We start from the raw sequence: 27,288 nt of genomic DNA, 5'->3' as shown, positions 1-27,288 counted from the left end.
GAGTTTCAGTTGCTCTTCTCCCCCTCCTCCTCCAACTCCAGCCTCCCACTTCCTGTCCCTCTCCCACAGGGAAGCGGGCAGAGAACACGCCTACAGCAGCCCATTTCTTGGGGGTTCATGTTGGGAGCAGGTTTGTGCTGGCCGTCAGGGCTGGGAGTGTGGAGAGAGCCCTGCGGCGGCACAGCCGACACGGCCTCTGCCGAGGTCCATGCAGCCTGGCTGCCTCCTCACTTCACTGGGTTTTTCCTTCCTGGCTGCTGCATCATTTGAAGCAGGGAGTGGGTGGGATGAGAGGGTGTCTTTGGGTCTCTCCTCGGGGGCCCCCGAGGCTCTGTGTGTCTATCTCAGGGTAGGGGGTGTCTGGGTGCCTGGCGTGGGGAGGATCCGAGGGCCCTGCCCCTGGGGTGTGTGTGGGTGGGGGTGTCCCAGACACTGTGGCCCTCTCTGGGCCATGTGTCCCTCAGCCCCTGCGTGTGAGTGTGGAAATGTGAGCATGCGAGTGTGCCTGTGTGCCTGTGTGAATTTGTTGTACTGTAAGTGTTTGAACCTGTGTCTCTGTGCCCTGTGCTCACTCATTCCTCTGTGTGAACATGTGAGTGTGTAAATGTGGCTGTCTGCTCATGCTCCTGTATGTGACTGTGTGAACACGTGGGAGCGCATGCCTCCTCACACCCTGCATGTGAATGCGTGTGGACACACTCATGCCCCCACGTGTGGATGTGTGTGTCTCTAGATGTCCTTGTGGGAGTGAGTGCTTCAGCATGTCTGCTTCCTCCTTGTGTGTGAACATGTGTGTGTGTGTGAGTGTGTGGCTGGGGAAGCACCACCCCCAGCCAGCCAGCATTGCCTCACCCCTGTGACACAGCCGCTAATGACTGTTTGCCATTGTCTGAGCGGTGGTGGCATCACCCGCACTAATGACAGTCTCCCCTGCCTAATGACCTGGCTCCTGCCCCATCATTGAGGAGCCTCAGGAGCACTGGCCCTGTGACCGGAGAGATGTTGACCAACTCAACACATTTCCCATTGGGGTGTTGCGGGGGGTGGGGAAGTCATAAATCCCGCCCCTCCCCAACAGCCCTGGGGTGCCGGCGTGGGCTGGAATTTCAGCTGGCTGATGGCATTCTGGGCGGGAAGCCCGAGGTCTTGCCCTGCCCTCTGTCTCTGGCAAAGCTGGGTGGCTGCTGCCCCTCCCCACAGGTGACCCTGAACGCTGGCAGCCAGATCCACATCAGGTCCCAAAGACAGGGTTTTGCATTTCCACCATGAAACCCGCAGGACCTCTCACCTCTGCGAATGGAAATGTCCCTTCTGAGCAGGGCTCTCTGTGCCCAGGAGGCTCTGGTCTGCAGCTGACCTTGGGGAGTGAGGGCATCTGGAGCAGCCAGGGAACCACAGGGTCCAGAGCAGGCTACCTGCATGGAGGCCACCACGGAGCCTGATTCAGCCACACTATCAATATTTCTTTTATGATCAACATTAAACTAAAATAGCCTCTGGATTCAGGAGGAGAGTTGGGCAGGGGGGGCTGCCCCCTTTCTGTGAGCCCACAGCCACAGCTGTTCATTCATATTCTCTTCTAGCTTTCAATCTGCTCCCTCCCATTGATGTTCCCCACTTACAGGCAGGCCTCCTAGCTGAAGTTCACCTGGATCTGCAGGGAAGCCTAGGCCTCTGCCTGGGGCAGGAGGGACTTCTTAAAGGTGTTCTGGGTTGAGTGATGCAGGTCTGCAATTGGCCGTGAGACCTTGAGCCGGGGGCTGGGGAAGCTGTGGTGTCCTGCTCTGCCAAGTGCCGATGCAGCGGCACCGGCTGCCTAGGGCTGCTCTGGGGACTAGATAAGCGCTGTGCATTATATAAACCATTCAGAACATTGCCGGCACACAGCAAGCACACAGTACATCTTTTTAAAGACTCTGAGCCTGCATTGCCCCCTCTCCAAAATGGAACAGGTAACTGCTGGTGCTCATGGCTGTCGTGAGGATTAGTGAGAATCCAGGGGAAGCACCTGCTGCAGAGTGGGGCAGCTCCGGCATCTTTCTCATGGAGTCCTCGGCTTGGCCGCTTCTCTCCTCACCCATGAGGGGCTGAGCAGGGGGAACAGGAAGGAGTGGTTGCACCGGCTGTTTTCATTGCTACCTCAGTGTCCCTGTCCCGGTGGGGCATTTCCTCACTTGCCAGCCAGGGACTGTGGCTTGCTTACGTTACTTATAGCGGGATTTCTCAGACTCATCTGCAACTCACTAGAGGGTCGTGAGGATAGAAAACCATCCCAGTGCAATGCAGAGTATCGTTTTGTAAATGTATGTGTCTGTTGGTTGCTGTTAAATATATTTCTTACTGTGCATTGAGATTAAGAAGCTGGAGACACCTGCTCCACTGTCTCTGGGCAGGGCAGAAGCAGGGGCCTGGGGACTCCCTGGTTTTGCCTTGCTCCTCCTCTGCTCCATCATGAGATTCACACTAAGTGCCCATGTGCACTGTCCTGGCATGGCTAGGCCCCAAAATGAAAGAACCCAGATCCAGCTGGAGACACATCCCTTCCTGCCACCAACAACCCACACAAGTGCCCCCTCCTGCCATGTGCCTGGGAAGGCCCACACTTGACATCCAAGGTGCTATGCCACCCAGGAGTGGCCTGCAGGCTGGAGGGTGCTGCAGGACAGGCAAGGGTACAAGAGAAGGCCTCCCAGGCATGCCTCTCATCTGGACCTAGGCCTGGAAGAGTTTCAGGGCTGAAGCAAGTGGCCCTGAACCCTGCTTCTTTCCTCATGATGCTGGACACTTAGTCAATCAGCCCAGGGGTAGGGTGAAGGCATCAAAAAAGCCTTCCCACAAAAGCAGACCAGTTGGGGGTGGGGGCCCTGCAACCCAGGTATGGTCTTTCTTTCCTTCCCCCAACACAACAGCCACATCCTCAGTGTGGGCCTAAGTGAAGGCCAGTGGTGGGCAGGGGCAAGGGGTGTAGGGGCATCCCAATAGCAATGGCTGCCATTTACTGAGGGAGGCCTCTGTGCCAGGCACAGCACAGATCAACTTCAATCTTTATGACTCTCCTCAAGTGTTCATATCTATAAAATGGTTCTCATTTTATAGATAGCAAAGCTGAGGTCCAGACCAGTTATGTCCACACAATTAGTAAGTGCTAGGGCGGAGAATCAATCCCAGGTTGGTCTCTCTCTGCATCTTTCTGTGGCTTCTGAGGGAGAGACTCGTGTGTGTTACTGGGGACACAGCACTGGCACACAGGCAGGTTCTAGAGGCCAGGAGAAGGGAACTTGGTCTTGGAAGGGTTTGCAGTACACCAGCTGGAGAGGTTTCCTTTGAGGAGAAGCTGACCTCTTACAGGTACTCGCAGAGATTCCTTTCCCAGTATAACCTTAGCTGGGGCCTCCCTGGCAGTCAAGGCAAGAACTTGCTCATAGGGAGAGCTGCCCCTTGTTGAGAATTTTATCAGTGAGATTGCTTGATTATCAAAAGGAAAAAAATTGCAGCAGGGGAGATGTGACTTAGATCCCAAAGTCTTCTTTGGCACTCTTTAAGGGCAGGGACTAATCCTCCAGCAAAATAGGCTTAATGAACACTGGAGACTCTCGCAACTAGTGATGATCATGGCATGTGTAGCTCTGTGAGAATATCTGCAAAGTAACAGGTAAACAAGGGCAAATGAGCACAGGGTAACTTGGGATTGAAGTGCTGAGGGTACGTGAAGTAAGTGGTGTAGTAAGTGGTAAAAGTTGGGTGGGGTTGACCAGGTAAGGCTTCCAAGAGCAGGGAATGTGTGATGGTCTGGGAGGGACAAGGCTTTCTTTGAGGCTGGGGCAGGCAGGGGGAGCAGCTGGCATCTGGCATCCCAGCGGCATCATTCCAGAACCAGCCAGTCCTTGGGAGCCCTACCCCAGAGATGGCTCAGTGACCTGGTACTCTGGGAATTTGCCCTGCCTCCTGGGTGGGGATTGTCCAGCCACATGCCTGTCCAGCTCAGTTGGTGCCACTGGAAAATGACATGGAAATATGATATGGCCTTGAGCCAGGTCCTCCTCTCCAGGGTTTTGGCCCAGTTTTGGCCTGTGGCCCATCCAAGTGTCTTCTCTGTGAGATGCTGGGGAGAGAAAAGAGGGGAGTGTGACTTCTACCAAGGTGGGGCTGAGGGAGATTCTGGAAAGTGGAGTGGGGAATGCTACCAAGGCCAGCTGTCCCCCTCCTCAGGATCCAGAGGCCAGTCAGGAGGGTGTGTGCCCTGTGGTGAGCCTGCCTCCAGACTTGGCTGCATCCGGGGCGGGAGCCCCGACCTGAGGCTGTGGAGAGAAACCTCAGATTCATAGAGGTCTTGGGCTGGAAGGGATTTCAGTCTCCCCAGTTTCCTTACAGAGAAGGAGGTGGGGGCCAGGGGTTAGGAGGGGAGGACAGAGCATGTATATGTGTGTGTTTGTGTGTATGTGTGTGTGTGTGTGTGTGTGTGTATATGGTGGATGGACCCATGTTATGAGGTTTTTGATTTTTGAGGAATTCCCTGAGGGTGGGGAAGGCTGGTGTCTCCCAGGCCAAGGTCTGAGGTGGGAGCAGCAGGGGCACCTGGACTCTAGGGCTGGGGTGGTGACTGCGGAGGGAGAGACAGGCAGAGCCCAGGTGGCTCCCTGTAGGAAGGGTAGGCCAGGAAGCAGGGCCGGGAAGCTGGAAGGGGTGGGACCGGGAAGCTGGAAGGGGTGGAACTTACTTGGGGAGATCCTTGGTGGGGACAAGGAGGCACGTGTGTCTGGCTGCGCTGGAGCTGAAAGTCTGAGAGCAGACAGTGAGATTGGGAGCAGAGAGAGCACCCTGAGGGCAGAGCTCTGGGCCATGTGGAGGCCTCTTCCTATAATCAGGAGGCAAAGGGAGCCCCTGGTGGTCCAGCAGGACCAGACGTCTCCTTCCCCTGGGACTGCCAGCCAGGCCTGCCATGCTGTGTTCCAGAAGCTGCAGTCTGTCCAGCCAGGCTCAGGGGAGGGTCTTTGGACCCCCAGTGGTGGATTTTGGGGTGAGTGGAGGGGATAATTTGGGGAGAGACATATCCAGGAATTGGCTGGGGAAGGAGAGGTTGAGGGTTAAGACACAGGAGAACTTGGGATTGGGGTTAACTCAAGGTCTGTCTGATCTCTACGGACACCCTGAAACAGAGAGAGAGAGAGAGGCATCTCTTTGGGGATTACAGGCTCTTTACAGCTGGCATTTAGTTGCATGCCTGCGGCAGCCTCAGGAATGACAGCATTTGGCTACCAGTCTCCTGCCCAGCGAACTTCCTGTGCTTTAAAGCAAGGGTGTCCTGTTCAGGGTCAGCAGAAAGAGATGCAGGGGAGGGAATGGCCCCTGGCGAGGAGGAGAGCCTCCCCTCCCCTCACCCATTGTCTTTTGGTGTTAGGGGGCAGCACAGGGAGGCTACTGGGGAGCATGGAAGGGCCTGGAAGGAGGGACAGAGACTGTGAGTCACTAGCTAAAGGTCACACGTGGAGGCCGGAGGAAACTCGTGTCTGAGCCCCATGGGGACAGCTCTGTTGTCGGCTCTCCACAGCCTTCCCATCTTCTTGTCTTGGGCTTCTTGCCCAGGCCCTGCTGTCAGTACCTGCTCCCTGAGCTAGTGCCTGGCACACACAGCCATGAGATCATGGGGCGGGGTAAATTGGCAGGACCCCGATCTCCCCTGGAGCGGCGGCAGGTGCATGTTGGAGCTCTGGGCCTGGCGCCTCTGTAATCTCCCTCCTGGCCCCTTGCAGGGACGTGGCTCCTCCAATCAGCCAGTTCTGCCTTTTCCACCTCAGTCCCCGGACTCCAATTAAGGTGGAACATTGGCCCAATCCGTGGCATGAAGGCTTGAGATTAGACTTCAAAAAGGACTTCCTACTCAACCTGTGGGATGGTGGGATAAGGGGAGAGGGAGTTAAAATTAGGGACAAATAATAATAATAAGTGTATTGTTCATCATTGAGGGCTTACTCTGTGCCCTGCTCTGTGCTAAGTGCTTTGCAGGCTGTTCTCGTGTAATCTTCACCGTAACCTTGTAGAACACAGAAACTCAGCCCGAGCTTTTGCAGCCAGTCAGCAGAGGAGCTGGTGCTTGCCCTGAGCTTCTAGCTGTGGGATAAATCTGGAGGGCACAGTGAGGCTGGCCACTGGAGGATCACGTGGGCTCCCGAGTGCCCATCATCCATCATTTGGCATTCCGTTGTGAATAAGACAGGGTACTGGAGGTCAAATAGGTAGGAAAGGTAAGAGCTGAGTTCATGTTCCAGAAGGCGAAAGTCAGGACACAGAAGTGGGTGGGCCTGTTTCTGTTTGGCATCTCTTGAGTCAGAAAAGAAGCAAGCACATCAGAACTGCAGCAAGAGGGAGCGAGGTGAGACAGCGAGACGTTCTCACTTCCAGGGCTGCATGTCATCGGCACGTGAGGGGTGTGTTTGCTGGAGAGGGAGAGCTGCTTACCGGGCTCAACTGGGAAGTGGGAGGATGGACGGCCCACGGTGGGGTCTCTGTTCAGGCTTGTGTGCGAGCACCTCTGTGTGCATGCCTGTGTGTGCCCAGATATGTGTGTCCACAGTCTCTAGTGAGGCGTCTTCTGCCTCCACGGGTTCTGAGCTCTCCAGCAGCGTCTGTTGCTGTGAGCACAGGCCCCTGAGACAGGACTGTTTCCTTTGCTGATGGTCTGGAAGGTACTTTATGTTTGGGTGCAGTGCTGTCTTGATTGGGGACCATTCTTTTTCCTCAAATGTCCTCCAGTTTGGCAGACCATGTATTCCAATCTGAAAACCTCCACCCTTACTTTCAGGAAGTTTTCTTTGCCCCTTCTCTAAGGACCTCCATTCCCTTTGCCTTTCCTTAAGGACAAACGCCTTTCCTTGAGTATATGACTCTTTCGCCTCTGCTGCGTTCTAGCTTCCACAGGATTGGATCCACTGTAGCGAGTTCACACATGCTTAGTAGCACGGATGCAGGAGGAGAAGGGGCGCGTGAGTGACTGCGTGTGGATGGGGATAGCCCTTGGGTGCTCCCTGTCAGGTGCCATGTTAGCTGCTGGCCCTGTCTGCCCTTGGTGTCCAAGCCTGTACCACATGTCAGGGGTCTGGGGTCAGATTCTGTGTTTCAAGGTCCAATGGCAACACAAAAATTCCTGGGATGTCAGGGCCAGGTGGGACCCCAGAGGCCACCTAGGTGCATCTATCCTTCACTGATAGACAAGGCACTCCCCAGAGAGGGAAGGGCCTTCCTTGCCCAAGATCACACAGGAAGTTGAGGGGACACAGCTGGGTCTCCTGACTCCCAGTCACAGCTCTGTTCACCATGCCACACTCTCTCCCTAATTTTGACAACCCCCTCTCCCTTCCTCTCTCCCTCTCTTTGCTGTCATCTTTGTACTTTTCTCTTGCCCTCCCCTTTCAAGAACACACATTCAGAGCCTGCCCATTTCCTAAGGCCTAGCCTGGCCCTCCTTCACTCTGGAGCCTGCCTGATTCCTCTCCCCTAACTTCTTCTGCACCATTAGCGACATGTCCTGCTAATTCTCATTCTGTAATTGTCTGTAACACAAATTAATGCTTGATTACTTGATGCTCTAATGACCTGAGCCCTAACCAGGCTCAATTGCTTTCTAGCTGCGTGACCTTGGGCTAGTTACTTAACATTCTTAGTTCTCTGTTTTGTCATCTGTAAAGTGGGGCTGGATTTGAGCCTGAGTAAACAGCAGAAGCCAAGACTCAGAGGGGTAAACTTCAAAAACGGCAGTGTTAAAATCTAAGGTGTGATGGTGGTGTGCTGGGAGCAATGGTGAGAAGGCAGGCAGGGGTCACCTGGGGGAGTCTCAGCTGTGGGGGGCTTATGTTATTGGTAATGGGGCTCCCATGAGGCTTTTTGTAAGGGAATTAACAAACCCCCACCTAGAGCTTGAAGTAGGGTAGAAAGGACACTGGCTTTGGAGCTGGCAGATCTGGATTGAAATTCCAACTCTACCACTGACTAGCTGTGTGATGCTGCACACATTGCTAGATCTCTCTGAGCCTCCTTTTTCAAACTATAAATTAAGGATTATACTCACCCTATGGAATTATGGTAAGGATTAAACAAGAAAAGGTCTATTAATTGCTTAGCTTGGAGTCTTGCACTTAGTAAGTACTTAATAAGGAGTAGTCGTGATTACTGGTGCTGTCGTCATCACCCAGCAGCACGTGTCTGCCTCCTGGCCTGCCTCTGTCCTGGGTCTCTCTGGGTCCTGGGTGTCAGGCTCATTCCTCATTTCCCAACCTGGAGGCTTCCCAAGGGCAGGGCTCACATGCATCATCTTCTTGCTCTGGCTGTTTCAGGAAGTGATGGGAGTGGGAAAGACTGTTGAACTGGTGATGTCACACTTTGGGGCTTCTGGGTGGTTCTGCAGAGGCCCCAGGGACCTGTAGGCAAGTGGAGAGGGGATGGGGAAGGTCTCAGGTCCTATTGGTCACCCATCAGTTATGTAATGTCTGAAGTGATTAAGGAGCTTGGGGAGGTTGGCATTGACAAGATGTTAAGCCAATTCTCCCAGGGATAGTCCCTGGGGCCTCAGGCACTGCGGTGGGCCTACCGCTGCTGGGGAACCCATGGTGGGGGCAGGCCCGTCCCCCAGAGAGAGAGCACAGAGGTGAAAGCTGAGGGGAACTTGACTGACAGCTTCCCCCAGCCCCGACCGAGTGTCTCCTCGGTTCATGCGGATGGAGCGGGGAACCAGACTACACTATCAATGAAATAATTAGAGCCTAATATTAGACAGTATTTCTTAAACACCTACTAGGTGTTCAGGGGTGTGCTGGGTGCAAAGGATAATCATTTGGCAAGGTTGGCAGGGCCCCTGCCTGCAGAGAGGTTACAGTTTAGAGGGGATATAGACAAGCACGCAGAGGATATGCACCAGGAAGGGAGGAAGCCTGGGGGCTACAGGAGCTCTGAGGGGTGCACTTGGTCTCTCTAGAATGGCCATGTGAAGTTTTGTGGGGGTGAGACATAGCTGGCCCTGCAGGGTGAGCCAGGGACATGCAAGCGGTTGTGTGTTTGGAGAGCAGACCAGGGTGTTAAGAGGTCGGGTGGAGGTGGCGGTGGGGGGTGACGGTGGCTGGAGATGAAGCCAGAAAAGTACGCGGGGCTCTTGAATGCTGACATGAGGAGTGAGCTTTCTGTCCCAGGGGAAGCTGGGAGCTGTTGAAGAGTTTTAAGCAGGGAGGGATGTGGTCAGATGCAGGGGCTGCAATGCTATGGGAATGGGGAGGATTGCGGGGGGTCTGCCTTTGGGTTTCATGGAGCAGGGGAGTGATGGCGGGGGCATGCTCCTGTGGAGGGAGAAGGGGATGGGGTGTGTGGGTCTGCAGCAGGCAGTCTGAGGTGGGTCTGCCCAAGTAAGACTCCATCAGGTCAGGATTTGGAGCCCAGGGCAGGGCTGAGGGAGGGGGAAGGGTGAGGTGGAGGGCTGGCCTGGAAGACCAGGCAGGAGAGCTGCGGCTTCAGCTCCGCCAGCACTTCCTTTAGGCCTCCCAGGGTGGTCTGCTCCACTGGCCCTCAGAAAGACTTGCTGCCTCGCGGAGCCTCAGTGTTCTCATCTGAAGAATAGAGCTTGCAAGGCCTTTCTCCTACATACTAATTTATCTGATTAGTGAACAGTCACAGTGTCTCCATCTGGGCCCTGAGTTATGGGACACAGGAACTGGGAGAGGTAAGCCCATGACCCACCAGGCCCCCTGAAGAGCCATGCCACAGCCTGAGGTGGGCTCTCGGTGTTGACCAGCTCTTGGAGTACTTCAGGAGGAGGTGGAGGGACTGGGGAGTTCTAGGAGAGTGTCCATGATAAAGAGCTGCAAACAAGATCCCAGGTCCAAGGCCGCCTCTCTTCCTCTGTGACATGGGGTGCTCTCAGACCCTTGCAGCTCAGTGGGTTTTTGAGCCACCCCTGCGTACTGGGACCAGAACCCTTAGGGCTGGGAGGACAGGGAATACAGGGTTGTAGCTTAGGCATAATGGGGTGAGGACCCCAGGACTCACCCAGCTCTGAAGGTCGCCAGATCTTTGCATTTTACTGTTCATCTTCTGCCTCTGCAGAGCCCTGAATGGGAAGAAATAGGTTCCATGTGCAGCAGGCCAGGAGAGATTTAGGCAACAAGAACTTCCAGTTCTGTCTCAGGGTTCCCAGCTTTCTCCATGTCCTGAAGGAGCCGCTGAGCCTGTGGGAGATGAGGGGTGCCCATTCCCCAGTCTCAGCCTCCCCTACCTGCTCTCCTGGGATACGTTTGTCTGCCACTTGCATCCCGTTGGAAGCTGTCCCCATGTGGGTGTCAGGCAGGTGGCAGGTGCTGGAGCAGAGTGCACCACCGCATTGCCTCCCCCTCTGGGGATCACTGTGAGTTGGGGTAAGAGTAGGGTGTTCCAGCCAGCCCCAGGAGAGGGGAAAGCAGCTCCCGTCTGCCCTGGTGGATCTCTGCTCCTGGAAAAGTTGCTCTAGCAGGCTCATCTATGTGAGTCACTGCCTTCCATGTGGGGTAAGTTGAGCCCGGCCTTTTGGATGTCAAAATCCAGGGATGCTAAGATTCTGGGTCTGGAGAAGGGAAGGGGCACAGTGCAGCAGAGCCTTGGCCTGTCTTTCCTGACGGGGGATGGAGCTGGCAGGACAGGGAGGTGGCTGGCGGTGCAGGGCGTGCCCATCCCTCTACGTCCTTCCTCACACCCCTGAACTGCTCTGTTCGCGTCTGGCCCCTCTTCTCTCCTCACTTTTTCTTCTCTTCTTCTTTTCTCTCTCACTCCCCTCCTGTCCTCAACCTTTTGGTCTCCCTCCCCACAGTCCTGCCCTCTGTCTCCTTTATTTATTCCTTAACCCCCTGCCCTACCATTTCCCATCTCCTCCTCCACCCTCCGGTTCTATTCCATCCACTTACCCCACCACAGACCCACCTCCGTGAGTTCAAGCTGCCCATTCTTCCTTCTTGCAGCCCCTGCCCAACTGAGGAGCAGAGTTCATCCCATACCCTGCAGGGAGTCCAGTGCCACCACGATGCCCCCTCTCCCCTCCTTGAGGCTGGCTGGGTCCAGCCTGAGCTGTGCTGCCTGTTGGCTCAGGCCAGTGGGATTGTGCCTCAGGCAGGCTCCTGCCCTTCCAAACCCAGGGCTTGGCTGCAGACCCGACAGTGGCTCCCAGAGGTGAGGCTGGGGATTGCAGCATCCTGCCAGCTGCAGTTCCCTCCCTGCTGTACTCTCACTCGTGATGTCCTGAATGTCCCACTTGTATGTCTACTGGTGGGCATGAGCATGTGAACGCTGTGTGGACACCTGGGCATAGTCTGTTGTTCATGCATGCACGTGTGTGTCTGGGGGTGTGCATGATTTGAATGTGTACCTCCTGCCTTGAGTGCGCACCACCCCTGGGAACCGCGGTGTATGTGTGAGTGCTGAGTGCACATGGGTGTGCAGGTGTGTGATGGAATTCAGGCTCCTGCAGACTTTGCATATTTGTGAGTGTGTACATTTGGGAGCATGTGCGACAGCACAAAGTCATGTGTTTTCCTGCATACTTGGAGAAACTTAAGTGCCCTGCCAAGTGTGTCCTTGTCTGTGCCTGGGGACACCAGTGAGCATGGGAATAGCATGAAGCCACGTGGACATGTGTGAGGTGGGAGGGGGCTGTGGGCACTTGCACAAGGCTGCTTGTAGCATGCACCTGTGTGCCCCAGACTATCTGCCTGTGTGAGTTATGTGCACACATGTGTATTCACTGCACGTGTGAGGGATAGGAGACCACCCTCGTCCCCAGAAGGTCTGTGGTGCCATAAAGGCACGTGTGAGCAGTGAGCAGGGCCTGAGGGAAGCAGTCTGTGTCTATATGAGGAGATGCATCCTCCCAGGCCCAGGGTGTGGCTGTGCTGAAAGGGGACATATTTAGTAATTTATGAGCTTTTGAGGAAAAGCCTCAGCCCCCATTCCGGCCCCAGACACAGTGACTTCCTGCCCCCCGCTGCCACCTCACTCAGGCCTGACATCAGCCAGGCACCTGAAACCACAGGAATGAGAGGTGATCTCATTGCCACTGCCACCTCACCTGCTCACCCACTGTAGGGCTGATGCCAGGGGAGAGCAAGGATGCCTCCCGAAGCACCTGCTGGGTGAAGGAGTGAGCTGCCAGGACCATGCTGCAGTCCAGGCCAGAGACCCTCTGCAGCCACGGAGGCCACACTAGCCCCACCCCTTGGCTCAGAGAGGGTTGCAGGGAGTAGGGATACCTGTTTCTGCCTTGGTGGACTTGGGGTCCAAGTGCCCCCTTTCCCAGCCAAGCCTGGCTCCTTCAGGAGAGCTGGTGGGCCTCCTGAAGTCTGCCCTCTGGGACCGACTGGTCACGAAGCAGAAGGGAGAAAGCCCTTGATAAATGTGGGTTGGAGGAATGAATGAAGAAACGGTGAGGCTGGGTGAGGTAGCTCACATCTGTAATCTTAGAGCTTTAGGAAGCTGAGGCAGGAAGATTGCTTGAGTTCAGGAGTTGGAGACCAGCCTTGGAAACATAGTGAGACCCTGTTTCTACATTTTTTTTTGAGACAGAATCTCACTCTGTCGTTGAGGCTGGAGTGCAGTGGCACGATCTCGGCCCACTGCAACCTCTGCCTCCTGGGTTCAAGCGATTCTCATGCCTCAGCCTCCTAAGTAGCTGGAATTATGGGATTGTGCCACAACACTCAGCTGATTTTTTGTATTTTTTAGTAGGAATGGGGTTTCACCATGTTGGCCAGGCTGGTCTACAACTCCTGATCTCAAGTGATCCGCCTGCCTTAGCCTCCCAAAGTGTTGGGATTATAGGTGTAAGCCACCACGCCTTGCCCAATCTTTTTTTTTTTCTTTTTTTTTTTAAAAAAAGAAACTGTGGTTCCCAGGGGTGGTGCTGGCTGGCCCCAGGGAGTGCACTGAAGGTGAGTGGATGGCTGTGCTCAGTGCTATGAGATTGGCCTTTGAATTCACTTCTGCCTGACCCTCACTTTTCTGCTTTCTAGGAAAGATCAGAAATCCCCTACAAGTTAATTATATCAAAGAAGTTCAGAGCTGCACCTGGTGCCTGGCACATGGCAGGTGCTCAGGAAATGACAGGTGTCTCCTCCCTGAGAGCTGACAGTTGCCCTAAACCCCTTCTAGAGCAACCCCTGGACCAGCCATGAGTCAGCTATGGCTGGGCAGCAGAGATCCTCGAGTTCCTGTTCTGGAAGCATGAGTCAGGCCCAGGTGGGAGAGGAGGGAGGTCATACTGGGGTCAGATGCCGGACCCAGACAGGATCAGACAGGCGTCTGGCTGCCATCTTATCATGATGCTAGTAACTGGATCTCAGAAGATAAGGCCCTGGGGCTGAATGAAGCATTCCAGCTCTGTGGGCCGAAATGTTGTTGACGTGGGCCGTACGATGCGTAGATGCTTTTCAGATAGCACAGCCTGAAAAGGGCCAGCAAGCCCCCAAAGGCATTGCCTTCACAGCTGCTTTTGCTGCTACTTCTGGGGACAGAACCTCCATCAACTGGGGACCCCCATCACCTCCATGAGAGCTCCTGAATCTAGCTTGCCAGCCCAGAGCCCATCTCTGATTTCCTGAGAGCCTCTGTTCTTTATCTAGATATTAGCAGTCACCAGTGAGGACCCAGATGCGCTTTCCACCAGGCTTTGGAGAACATCTGAGGAGTGGAAATTTCTATTTTAACCCTCTTTCCTATACCTCTGACTCTTGAGCAGGGGTCCATCATCCGCTGTTGCTGTAAACTGTGACCGTTCAGTACAATGGACAGTGCTCATGAGTGGGGTGGGGTGGGGACAAGCTTCTCTGCGCTGTGCAAAAGTCAATGTTTCAGCCATACTAGGCATATGCCCGGTGCCCGGCTCCTTATCTCTAGGAGCCATTGTCTCTCTTGTTTCTTATGGCAGATAACAATGGCTTATCCATCTCTCAGGAGCAAAGCACGCCACTTTAAACAGTCAAACACATTAACGACCTTATTTAGGAATTAGGTGCCTCAGAGAGAGCCTTTGCAGGCTGAAACATGGAGGGAAGTGGTGTGGTGATGGGACTTATCCCTTTGCTTCCCAGATATGCAGAAAAAGGCAGTGTGGGAACACACACACACACACACACACACACACCCCTGGACAGAGAAACAAAGCATTCATTGAGCACCTGCTGTGGACCGACCCTTATTAGGCAGTGGGAGAGAGTGGACAGAAAAGCGAGTTTGCACAGTGCTTGCCTTTAGCAGCTCACAGTTGCATGGAGAAGATATACATCAGCAAATGCTTACTGCTTTTCCATTTTTGAAATCTGTAGGACTATCCCAGGGAAAACATCAAACTTGTTAAAATATGCAAAAAGTGAAGCAGCAGCTTTGCTGTGGGGAAAAACAAACCTCAGAAACCCTTAGTGACAGGCCACTGAACACTGGTTCCTAAGGCAGTCCTCTCCTGGTTCCACTGGCAACTGCACCGGCCGGGCCCCTGCCACCCCTGCTGGGGAAACAGTGAAGGGGAAATGGCACAGAGGGCCAAGGACAACAGGTCTGGTGACTTAGATAAAACAAATACTATATATGTGTGTGTATGTGTGTGTGTGTGTATATATATATATAATGTGACAATACCAGAGCAAAGGCACTCCTCTCTTCCTCTCCCCTCCTCCCTTCCCCAGTCTCCTCCTTCTCTGAGCCTTCAGGGCCTGATGGGAAGGTCTTGGTCCCAGTGGAGGGTAGGAAAAGTCCGGGTTTGCTTCACTTCCTATCCCAAGCCCCAGAGGCCACAGGCGACCGACCTCCTCCTGGACTGCTTAGTGCTGAGGTTCCTCACTGGAGCCTTGGCCCACAGCCAGCATCCAGCCCTCCCTGGCCAGCCTCAGGCCTGAACCCCTGCACAGGGAGGTGTTTGTCTGCCCACGCCTGGTAGGCTGCCCCGAGACAGTCAGGATGAACAGGTTTGGCCACCTGAACTGGCTGCAACCTTTGCCTTTAGTGAGATAAAGAAAGACTCAGAGCTTTCGGCCGCAGCCAGAATGAAGTTTTGGGACTTTTTCTTCCCCTTTGAAATAATTTTTAACTTATGAAAAAGTTGCAAGAATAGTACAAAGAACTTTTTTTTTTTCTCTGTATCATTTGAGAGTAAGTTGCTGGCCTGATGACCCCTCACTCCTGAATAGTTTAATGTGTATTTCCTCAAACAAGGACATTCTCACTCTCACATAACCACAACACAGCCATTAACACCAGGGATTTCATCTCAATACGTTACTGCCATCAAGTCCTCAGACCCCATTTGTTTTTCCCAGTTGTCCCGGTGATGTCCTTTAGAGCAAAAGGTTCCAGTTCAGAGTCAGGCATGGTTGCGTGCGACTGTCATGTCTGGTTAGCGTTCTCGAATCTGAAATAGTTCCTGCGTCTTGATTTCCATGACCTTGGCACTTGAGTTTTGTAGAACGTCCCTCCACTGGGGTTTGCGTGATGTTTCTTCATGAATAGATTCTGATTCTGCATTTCTGGCAGGAAAATCACAGAAGCCATGCTGTGTTCTTCCTACAGCATCCGGTCAGGCCCTGCACCATCTTAATTTGTTCCATTACCGGTGATGTTAACTTTGATCGCTTGATTAAGATGGTGTCTGCCAGGCTTCTCCAAGGTAACTTACGTTTTTCCTCTTTGTAATTAAAAAGCACTTTATGGAGAGATCCTTTGAGACTATGTAAGTATCTTGATCTTCATCAAACTTCCTCCCACTAGTGTTAGCATCATTGATGTTTCTTGGCCTAATTATTACTGTGATAGTTGCCAAGTCCACTATTACTTCTGCATTTATCAGTTGGCATCTTCTATACAGAAAAAGAAAAAGCTCTTTTTCTTCTCTACATTTATTTATTCATATTTTTATTTATATTAGTATAGACTCAGGGATTCCTATTTTACTCATGATTTATTTTGGTTTTATTTTATTAATTTTAATTTATTTTTGTTAATTTATTTTTGAGATAGGGTCTTGCTCTGTCACCCAGGCTGGGGTACAGCGGTGTGATCATAACTCACTGTAACCTCGAACTCTTGGGTCCAAGCAATCCTCCTGTCTCAGCCTCCCAAGTACCTGGGACTTCAGGTGTGCACCACCATGCCGGGCTCATTTTTTTTTTTTTTTAAAGACAGGGTCTTGTTATGTTGCCCAGGGTGGTCTTGAACTCTTGGCCTCAAGTGATCTTCCTGCCTTGGTATCCCGAAGTGCTGGGATGACAGCACCTGGCCTCATTATTTATTTTGGTGCTAAAAATCTCCCTGCTTGGCCAAGGGGTCACCCCTTCAGCAGGCTTCTGTATCCTTTTGCGATACCCCCTCTATTCTTTAGGCACTTCCTTGCTTTCTAAAACAAGGTGTTCCTGGCTCATCTTGTGCTTTCCCTGTCCCACCCATGGTATTGGCCATTTTTCCAAAGAACAGTCGTTTCTCTTGGTGGAGAATGGGATATAGAAACCAAGATCTGGGCACTAGCTCTCCTCATTGCTTTCGAGAGTTGGTCAGTTTGTCAGTGATTCTTGGACTGGAGTCAGGGGAAGGATGTTTCCTTTAAGCTTTAATATTTGAAACCAGCAACTCTAAGGCTTGTTTGGGTGGTGGGCAACATGGAAATAACGAGACCTTTAATGAAAAAATATAATCTATTGATTGAATAAACAATATTCTATAGGAAATAAGATCATCAGTGGAGTTAGCAAATATATGTACATATCTGTATATGTGTTTATGTAAATATACATCTACACAATTTAAATCTGTATATATTTTATCTATCTATCTATCTATCTATCTATCTATCTATCTATCTATCCATCCATCTGTCCATCTGCCTGTCTGTCTTGAAGGCCTTGAGCCACACTGAAATCTCCAATACCAAACCCATGATCACATGGTTCATGCAGTTCCTCCCTTAACATATTTATAAATCCTTTCTCCTTTAGTGAGAAGCGTGTCTTCCATCATACCTGTGTGTAAAATCAGTCTCTCCGTGTAGGCACCACTCTGCCGGCACAAGTGCCTTCGTCTGTACTGGGACAAAAAACCTCCCCGCTGCTGCCCTGGCACAATGCCTGCCTTCCCAGCCCCATCTAACAGCTCTGGGACTAAATTATTCAGACAGGCCGGCAGCTCTTTGACTTTTCGTGATCTTTGGAATGTTTTGCTCATAACTTTTTTTAAAAAATGATACATTTTGCCATTTTTTTTTTTTGAGACAAGGTTTCACTTCTATCACCCAGGCTGGAGTGCAGTGGCATGATCTTGGCTCACTGTAACCTCTGCCTTCCAAGCTCAAATGATTGTCCTGTTTTAGCCTCCTAGTAGCTGGGACCACAAGCTCGTGCCACCATGCCCAGTTAATTTTTTTTTTTTTTCTGTGGAGACTGGATTTTTCTATGTTCCTCCAAGCCGGTCTCAAATTCCTGAGCTCAAGTGATCCGCCCGCCTCAGCCTCCCAAAGAGCTGGGATTATAGGCATAAGCCACGGTGCCCGGCCTGTTTTGCTGTTATTAAAGTATCAAGTTTCATGGAATAATATCTGCAAAGGAAAACCATTTCTCTATGCACAACACTTCTGACAGCAAATGTGTGGGTTTTCTACACAATTCTCCAGTTCTCTGCAGACACCAACTGGGTGTCCTACAATTTAATTTAGTTTGAACACTAACTACCCAGGGTAGGGGAGAGCCTGCAGGTTAAAGTGTCAGTCCCACAAAATTGCCCCCATTTCAGATGTCAATTGCAAGTACTGGGTGCCCACACCTCTGTCTAGTTTGGCTACAAATCCAGGATTCCCACAACCTCCTCCTTAGGTTCAATAATTTACTCTTAATGGCTCACAGAACTCAGAAACACTTTCTTTAGATTTACTGGTTTATCACAGAGGAGATTATAGAAGATATACATGAATAGCCAGATGAAGAGGAGATAGGACAAGGTCTGGAAGTGTCCTGAGTGCAGGAGCTTCTGTCCCCATGGAGCTGTGATGCACCACTGTCCTGGCAAGTGCATGCATTCTTCAACCTGGAAGCTCTCCTACCTCGTAGTTTAGGGATTTTTATGGATGCTTCATCACATAAGCATTAGCGATTATTACTCAATCCTTAGCCCCACTCTCCTCCCCAGAGCATGGGGGAGGGGGCTGAAAGTTCCAAGCTTCTAATCAGACATTGACCTTTCTTATGACCAGCCCCTATCCTGATGCTATCTAGGAGCCCACTGGCAGTCAGTTCATTAGAACAAAAACCGCACTCCTATTGTCCAGGAAATTAGGAGCTCTGTGTCAGGAACAGGGATTGAAGACTAAATATTAGAACAAAAGGTGCTGCTAGCACCCCTGTCACTCAGGATATTACAAGGGTTTAGGAGCTCTGTGTCAGGTGCTGGGGGCAGAGACCCAATATATATATACTGAATTATGACATAATTTAGAAAACAGAGAAAGGGAGTCAATCATAATTCCAGCCCTCAGTACAACCATTGTTTAGTATTTAAATGCATTTCCTTTTAGTTTTTTCCTCCAATGCACCTGTTTTCCTTTTAAGCATAATTGTAAGTGTAATACTGCTACCTCTTTCCATTCTGCATGTTTACTTAAGACAATAAAAACATTTATTACTTACGAAATACCTGGCATGTACCAAGATCTGTATAAATTGTTTTCTCTTTCTCATTGAATCCTTAACATAATCCTGGGAAGTAGGCATTTTCCTGACACTACAGATAAAGAAACCAAGGCTCCGGGAGTCTCAGTTGCACTTTGGATAAGCAATAGAGCTAGGATTGGAACCTGGATATCTTTGACTCTGAAATCTCTGCTCTACCCATTGTGGTATCCAGCCTCGCCAAAGCATAAGTAGTTTTTTGATAGTACAACACTATTCCCATAACTCTGATTTTACATGCAGACATATTATGCTAATGAGAGATGGTTTCACAACTTAACCACGCCTCTGTTGTAGAACACATGAGCTACTTTCTGTCACTCTATAAATAATACCATGATTAACATCTTCATGGATACGGCTTTTAACCAAACTGTGTTTCTAAAGGGTTGCCCTAATTTGAATGCCAGACTTAAACTGTAATAGCATATTATTTTTTTAAAAAATAGTTGATGCTTTTTTAGGCAACAGTATCTTGGTTTAATCGGCACATGGTTGAATACAGGCTTGGCTTTATTCAAGAAACATTTAAAGGGTACCTGCTGTATGCCAGGAATGATGGTAGGAGTGGAAGATACAGAGGTGTTTGTATTATACGACTCACTCAGAAAGCCAAAACCAGGGCGTTTCAATTACTTTAACCCATGACTCACTCAGCTGATGGTTTCAGGGGCTGTGCTGGAGAAGCCTTGGTGATACGGGTGCAAATGCCAAAAAAATGGGTAGGTCTCATCAGCTCAGGGAAAAGGTGATGCAGAGTAGGTGGCATTGCCGGCTGATGAGTGTGACAGTTACTGAGTTACTGTCTCTTTGCCCCAAACCCAACTCAGACTCTCAGCTTTGGGGTGCTGGAGCCGACTCTGTGGCTCACCTATGCCTTGTCAACTGGTTCCTGCCTGGGATGTGCAGATAGGGGGCGCCAGAGGGAGACTCAAGGCGTTGCTTTCTGTGGGCGTCCCGTCTGTTTGCTGTTCTTGTGAGCAGTGTCTTCACCCTGCCATCCAGTTGGCAGTTTTCCCTTCACTTGGAGAATCAGCCTCATTGTGCCCTCCCACTCAGAGATGCCAGCACCAGCCAGCCTGGTACGGGTACTGTACTACCCCTTTCTCAGAGCTCTGGGTCCCAGGCCCACAGGGCCCTGCTTTTAGCACCTGCCAAGCAGGGCTTCCTCCTTAAAAGTCTGAGTTTCAGGGGCTCCTCCTCTAAGTTTCCAAGTTTTCGTAACCTCTAACTTCTTCCCTCTGTCACCTCAGCCCTAGCTATGGTAGCTACTTCTGCTAGTTCTGTGATATTTTATAGCTAGTTACTCTTTCACTTACCCAGTCAACAACTCTAAACCTAGTTAATAATTCTATTTATGTATTTATTTTTTGAGACAGGGTCTTACTCTGTCACCAAGGCTGGAGTGCAGTGGCATGATCTTGGTTCACTGCAACCTCCGGGCTCAAGCCATCCCTCTGACTCTGTCTTCTGAGTAGCTGGAATTATAGATGTACACCACCACACCTGACTAATTTTTTAAATTTTTGTAAAGACGGAGTTTTGCAGTGTTGCCTGGGCTGGTCTCAAACTGCTGGGCTCAAGTGATCCACCTGCTTCTGCCTCCCAAAGTGCTGGGATTAGAGATGTGAGCCACCGTGCCAGCCTTAGTTAATAATTCTTTACTCTGTTCAAATAAGTAGTGTGGGTATTGTCTCCTTATTGAACCTGACTGATAAAGGACAGGCCTTGAGCCCCCGAGTTGCTGAGGCCCTTGTGGTAACCACATGAGTTATTTTGTTTTATTTAACAGTGTACACAGAGACATGAGGAAATTGTAAAGTTGATTTTAAATCAACTTTAAATCAATAAGGTTGATTTTTAAAAAACTTTGAGGTTTGGTTGAAGTCTGTTTAATAAGCCATTCAGACTTGGGATCCCCTACCCCACTCAGAATAGCCAAATTCTGTCCCTCCTCACCTCAGCAGAGGTTTATTCTCTGGAGATAGCTAGGTAGAGGGTCTTTGTAACAAGGTACAGCGCATCCTATTTAGGGCATAGACACCTACTAAAAAGATAAGAGAGTAAGTGAGGATTTACAACTGAATGGTGAGACCCCTCTGTCCTCTTTTCTCATTTTGTTTCCAGAATGCTGGAAGCCAAGCTTGCACATTCCAGGCAGAGATTTGGAAGATTCTTTTCTGTGGGTGACCAACTGGAAAGGAAAAACCCCGAAACATTGGCACTGTGACTTCTCCATGTGAACAGTTTAACTAGTTCGTCGAGGTGGACATGCCTCATTCATGCTTATGGAGTGACCAACTAGCCTTTAGTGACACCCTCTGAAATGTGAATCATCTGTGGGTCACTAGTCGTTGGAGAAGAGCCTCTCACACAAAAATTGGAACTCAGATCACAAACAACAACAACAACAATCCAAAAAATAAAAAAATAAAAAATTAGGAGCAGAGACTAAATGGAAAGATGGAAATAGTAAAAGAAAAATATTATTTTAAAAATTAATATGTATTAAAATTTTATTTAAATAAAGTAAAAATAAATAAAAATAAAAATAATTGATATTAATTAATACCAATATTCTCCCTTTTATTAATATCTTCAGAGAGAAAAAGAAGATATTTCATCCTGGAAACAAGAGCAGAATGCAATAAAAAAAGTGTAGTCAGAAAACAAGATGAGCCCTAGGAAGTTAAAACAATGATAGCAGAAATGAAAAATTTAGTAAAAAGCTTTGAAGAGAATATGAAAGAAATCTAGAGAGTAGAGAAAAAGGACAAAGCACTAGGAAACAGGAGAGCAAAGATTAGAAAATCAGAGACCCAGTTCAGGTGTTAGTTCCAGCACTGAATAAGGAGAGTTCTAGAAAGAGAAAACAGAAAGAATGTAAAGGAAGAAAACTCAAAGAAATAGCCTGAGCAAATTTCCAGAACCGAAAGATAGGAGCTTGTTAATGCAATAGTCCACTAAATCGCCAAAAGATCAAGTCATTTCACTGGGACAGGGAAGATTCAACAAACATATGGTTCGGGGGAGAAGATTTCACATAAGAAATCTAGAATCAGATGGTTTCAGACTTTTCAGCAGCGATACTGGTGGCTAGAAGGCAATGGACACCCTTAAACTACTGAGGGCAAACATTTTACAACTCAGAATTCCACAGCTGCCAAAATTATGAATTAGTCTTGAGAATAAAAAAGTTCAGACGTGTACTTTCTCAACACATTTTCCTCACAAACCTCAGAAAGCTACCAAAACTAGAAAGTAAACTAAGGAAGAGATAGAATGTAGGAGATAGAAAGTCCCCAGCAAGAGACAAATCCTAGCCTCATGATGGTGATGGTAGGCACCAAGGTGAGAGCAGTGCATCAGGTCTAGAGAGCACCCAGTCCAGGTGGGAACGGGGAGAGACTTTGGGAAAAACAACTCCAGATGATGAAATTGATAGAATCGTTGACATGTTCTATCAATTTATCAGTGAGGGAGATTCTGGAATGATTCATTAACTCTGGGAAAAGCGAAAGTAGGGAAGCATATTGATTGAATGGTCCCAAAACTAAATGAAGTATACTATACCCCTTTGCTCTGAATATCAATTAATGAAATAATTCTATCAGGATGAGGGGAGATGGGAAATATGGTGGCCCTGGGATGGTTGTTAAAGAGAGGTAAATTCTTACTTTTCAGAGTGAGAAGTCAATAGTTAATGCTCAAACCTGAAAAGTTGAGAAGTAGCAGTATAAATATGTTATTTAGAGATGTGGATATAAAATTTAAAATAGAAGGCCAAAACTTGAATGTGGTTGCCATTGGGGAGCAGACATTGTATATAAGTAAGAGCTGTTATTTTTCATAATAAGTCTAATGGTTTGCTTCTTTAAATCACACAAGTATAAATTTTTTTTTGTTTTGTTTTCGAAACAATGTCTCACTCTGTTATCCAGGCTGAAGTGCAAAGGTACAATCATGGCTCACTGGAGCCTTTGTCTCCTGGGTTCAAGCGATCCTCCCACCTCAGTCTTCTGAGTAGCTAGGACTACAGGTGCATGCCACTTTGCTTTAAAAAAAAATTTTTTTTTTTTTGTAGTGACAGGGTCTCACTATGTTGCTCAGGCTGGTCTTGAACGCCTGGACTCAAGTGATCTTTCTGCCTTGGCCTCCTAAAGTGTTAGGATTATAGGTGTGAGCCACCATGCCCGGCTAGCATATATAACTTTGATAAAAATGTATATATCCGTATCAATATTTATCTATCTCTGGAGCATATTGGAAAGTGGTGGCTGAAGTGGAGAAGGGTGACTTTTTTTTTTTTTTCTTCCCTCATTGTGCTGCTGGGATAATCAGTCAATAGAATAAAAAGCTAATCAGTTAAATGATGGTGGATGGGGAAGTTTGGTCTTTTGCTAGAGCCCAAAGCAGCTCCATCAGAAGCTTTGAGTTCCTAGAACCCTGGACCCAAAGGCCTTGGGGGAAGCTTGTTTGTCTAGCAGAGCCAAGATCCTCTGAGTTACTTGAGCTGGGTGGATCCACTCTCTCAGGACAAGAGAAGGATCCAGCCCTGGCCATAAAATCTACTGACACTGGCTGCCCTCTATAGAGGGGGACTCACTCTGTTTACCTGAGCTGGGAGAAGAGCGCCGTCATCCGTTAATACCTGTAACAGCCAGAAAACTTGGGGGCTGTCCTCACTCTTCAGAGTGCTGCCAGCTTGAAGGAGGGAACCAACAATCAAACAGGTGCCTACTACTGAGGACAACGGAACAAAGAAAATATAACTTTTTTTGTTTGTTTTTGTTTTCTGAGATGGAGTTTCACTGTTTTCGCCCAGGCTGGAGTGCAATGGTGCAATCTTGGCTCACTGCAACCTCTGCCTCCTGCGTTTAAGTGGTTCTCGTGCCTCAGCCTCCCGAGTGGCTGGGAGTACAGGCATGTGCCACCATGCCCAGCTCATTTTTTGTATTTTTAGTAGAGACAGGGTTTCACCACGTTGGCCAGCCTGGTCTCAAACTCCTGATCTCAGGTGATCTGCCCGCCTTGGCCTCCCAAAGTGCTGGGATTACAGGCGTGAGCCACTGTGCCCAGTCAAGAAAATAGAACTTTAAAACAATCTACAGCACCAAATATAACCTCCATAGGCATCCAGCAGCATATTACTAAGAAATGATATGGAAATAAGAATAAGGTTTTGGCAATTAAAAAGAAATCTTAAACTTAAAATTCAACAGCGGAAGTAAAAAGTAGAATAAATACTGCTGGGCCATGGGGGAGGTCATCTAGAAGGTCGAATGGAGGAACTATGTTGCAACACAAAACAAAAGCATAAAGAAATGGAAATAATGAGTGAGAAGAGCGATGATGCTAAGGCTAGGAGATCTCGTATCTGAATAACATTTGTTCCAGAAGAAGAGAAAGGAACAAATGGAGTAGGGCCAATAAAGAAAGAAACAAGGCAAGAAAACTTCTCTGACCTAAAGAAGACTTGAATATTGACCTCAAAAGCATTCTTTGAGTGCCTAGAAATAGTAATAAAAACAAGACACATACCTAATCATATGCTGGTGAAATTTCTGAACTTCAAAGGAACTTCAAAAGAAAATAATCCTTAAAAATTCCAGATGTAAAAACAACCAAGAACAAAATCAGTTACCTGAAGAGGAAAGAGAATCAGAAGGCCACTGAAGGCATCTTCTGCAATTTGGGAAGACCAAGGACCATGGAACAATACTTACAATTTCTGGGGAAAGTTCTCAGATCTAAGAATCTTGGCCAAAATATTACTTAAGTGTGAGGAGCGAAGACAGACATTTTCGGATATACAAAGATTATCCCCATGAACCATTTCTAAGGAAACTATCCAAGAAGGTAGTCTAGGCAATTGAAACTTAAATTTGAAAATCAAGTGAGCAAAACAATTTAAAACTCGCAATAGGGGAAGACAAATAGCACAAGAAACAGTGGAGACCAATACATCTAGTGGAATGTGTAGTAAATAAATGAATGACGATAAAGTGATTTAAACTATTATAAATTAGAAAGAGTTTTTGAAAGAGAAGACAAGGAAGAAAAACCCTTAGAATAGTTTGAAACTAAAATGACAGGTTATTTCCACCAAATCCAGGATTTGAGATAGAGGGGCTTGTGGGGATGAGGATGGGGAAATAAAAGGTGCTATAGGTGTGATCTAAATTGACGGGATTACGTTACTCTATGCTTTTGGTATGATGATAGTAAAATACGGGTTCAAGTATAACTTGAAAGATGAAAGTAACTATTAGTAATAGGTCTCACACTGTCATCCATGCTGGAGTGCAGTGACACAATCTCGGTTCGCTGCAACTTCTGCCTTCTAGGCTCAAGAGATCCCCTCTCCTCAGCCTCCCATGTAACTGTAACTGGGACTACAGGCACGCACCACCACGCCCAGCTACTCTCCTCCTCCCCCTCCCCCTTCTTCTCCTTCTTCTCCTTCTCCTTCTCCTTCTTCTTCTTGGATCTATTTTGAAGACACGGGGTTTTGCCATGTTGCCCGGGCTGATCTTGAACTCCTGAGCTCAAGCAATTGCCTGCCTTGGCCTCCCGAAGTGCTGGGATTACAGGCATGAGCCATCACACCTGGCCGGTGTTCTTTAAGTTTTGAATTCTTCTTAATGACAAGGCTGCGTTGATTAATTGCCCTGATAATTATAATCAATGAAGTAAGAAACATTGTAAAATAAATGGTGTTCAAAGATACCCTGTGGTTCCATAAGCAATGTCTTTGGCGAAACTCCTTTCTTTCATTTCTTACATTCTTTCCCTGTATGCTTTCCCCACTACCCAGAAACAATGACTAATGACTGTTACTAGGGAAAAGGGCTAGAGAATGGCATGTAGGTGACTTTGTGAGGGCCCAGAATAAGAACTGAATAACATATGATGCCAATAAAGATGGATATCTGAGTACTTATAAGCTCTTATTTGTTAGGGAAGGGAGCTGTTCTGGCATGCACTATAGGGGATTTGTAATCCTCATTTTTAGAAAACCGGACTCTGTGATGGGATTTAGAAGACACCAGGTTGAAAGCCACCAATGGAGCAGCATGGTGAGGTCTCCGGCCTAGAAATTAAGGTGCCTCAGTTTAGTTGTGTCTCTGCCATTTTTGTGAACCATGTGTCTTTGCAGAACTCATTTAAGCCCTCTGAGACTAATTTTCCCACTCCAGGAAAACTGTTGCTGCACGTAGTCAGCACTCTTAAAATCTCTCGAAATGTCTGTTGAATAAATAATGAATAAACAAGGCCGGGCGCGGTGGCTCAAGCCTGTAATCCCAGCACTTTGGAAGGCCGAGACGGGCGAATCACAAGGTCAGGAGATCGAGACCATCCTGGCTAACCCGGTGAAACCCCGTCTCTACTAAAAAATACAAAAAACTAGCCAGGCGATGTGCCGGGCGCCTGTAGTCCCAGCTACTCGGGAGGCTAAGGTAGGAGAATGGCGTGAACCCGGGAGGCGGAGCTTGCAGTGAGCTGAGATCCGGCCACTGCACTCCAGTCTGGGCGACAGAGCGAGACTCCGTCTCAGAAAAAAAAAAAAAAAAAAAAAAGAATAAACAAATGAGTAAAATGACTTGTCTAAGGTTGCCCTCAGTGTGAGCTGTGCCTGAGCCCACAGGTGTCCGGATGCAGCCTGATGCTCCATCCAGCTTAGCACACCTCCCCAGCTCACTCACCGGTCTCAGCACTCTGCACATCTCACAGAGACTCTGCTCCTGGTTCTTCACAGAGCACAGCACCAGGGTGCAGACCACCACGTCCACAGAGCCATCGGCCACCTGGTTCATGTTCTCCCCGGCAGCTACCACAAAGCACTCAAACTGCAGGTGTCGGTTCTCTGCAACGCTCTTGATCAAAAACTTCTCAAAGTTGGGGTTGGGGTCAATACAGGTCACCCTGCACCCAGGTAGGTAGGACTTGAAGTTGGCTCCAGTGCCACAGCCCACCCCCAGCAGGGAGAGCTTCCCGGAGGGATCTGCAAACTCCTGCAGGTTGCTGAAGAGCTCCCGTTTCTTGCTTGCCCTCTGTTCTTTGTACATCACAATGAACCTCACCAAGAAGTAGGGGAACCATTTCTGCATATCCAGTTCTACAAGCCCATAAAGTTCAGCAGGTACATGGGAAATGCTAGGATGTCAATGGCCAGCAACCAGGAGGCCCAGGAGACACTGCTGACCAAAGGCAGGGAGAAGTGCCCAGTGGCAAAGTGGATGCCGCTGAGCTGGGGACTGCATTGGTGGTCACACCCAATCTCGAGGATGTGACTTTCTCCACTAATGCTCTGCAGGCTAGAGCTCGAGGAGAGGAGTCCAAGGTTTAGTCTGAATAGGGCTGGAGATTTATCCAGGTGGGGACTGAAGAGTCAGGGGTCAGAGCATGAGGGTAATGGTCAGGGAGCCCAAGCTGGAAAGAAAGGCGAAAGGAGGGTGGTAGTGGGGAGAAAACGGAACAGCCAACTTCAGGACTGGGGTACTGGGGTGCTGGTGTACCTGAGGAATCCATCAATGACAGTGAGAGTTATTATCAATGGTCCTGCAGTTTAGGATCTCGAGTGTGACCT

General features: G+C 49.2%; 2 protein-coding genes across 2 annotated transcripts; both read right to left on the bottom strand.

The window, feature by feature from the left end:
- Positions 1 to 3,573: 3,573 nt before the first annotated feature.
- LOC105528358 (chromosome unknown open reading frame, human C12orf80) lies at positions 3,574 to 5,839 on the bottom strand (the record flags this gene model as incomplete). Its single annotated transcript, XM_011965085.1, is given in 3 exon segments — positions 3,574 to 3,638; positions 3,973 to 4,102; positions 5,600 to 5,839. Coding segments are annotated over 3 exon segments (435 nt in total), but the record flags the coding sequence as incomplete, so codon positions are not given.
- Positions 5,840 to 9,637: 3,798 nt separating this feature from the next.
- On the bottom strand, positions 9,638 to 26,868 carry LOC105528350 (methyltransferase-like protein 7A). Its single transcript, XM_011965071.1, has 4 exons — positions 26,388 to 26,868; positions 13,412 to 13,501; positions 10,027 to 10,087; positions 9,638 to 9,691 (listed from the first exon to the last, which is right to left on the bottom strand). Exons 1-4 carry the CDS (start codon positions 26,807 to 26,809, stop codon positions 9,638 to 9,640), a joined length of 627 nt encoding a protein of 208 aa, XP_011820461.1. The 5' UTR covers positions 26,810 to 26,868.
- Positions 26,869 to 27,288: the final 420 nt, after the last annotated feature.

Source organism: Mandrillus leucophaeus, unplaced genomic scaffold (assembly GCF_000951045.1).
Source record: "Mandrillus leucophaeus isolate KB7577 unplaced genomic scaffold, Mleu.le_1.0 Scaffold118, whole genome shotgun sequence".
NCBI lineage: Eukaryota > Metazoa > Chordata > Mammalia > Primates > Cercopithecidae > Mandrillus > Mandrillus leucophaeus.
The sequence above is the reverse complement of the archived record's forward strand: the minus strand, read 5'-3'. Positions and strand labels throughout refer to the sequence as shown.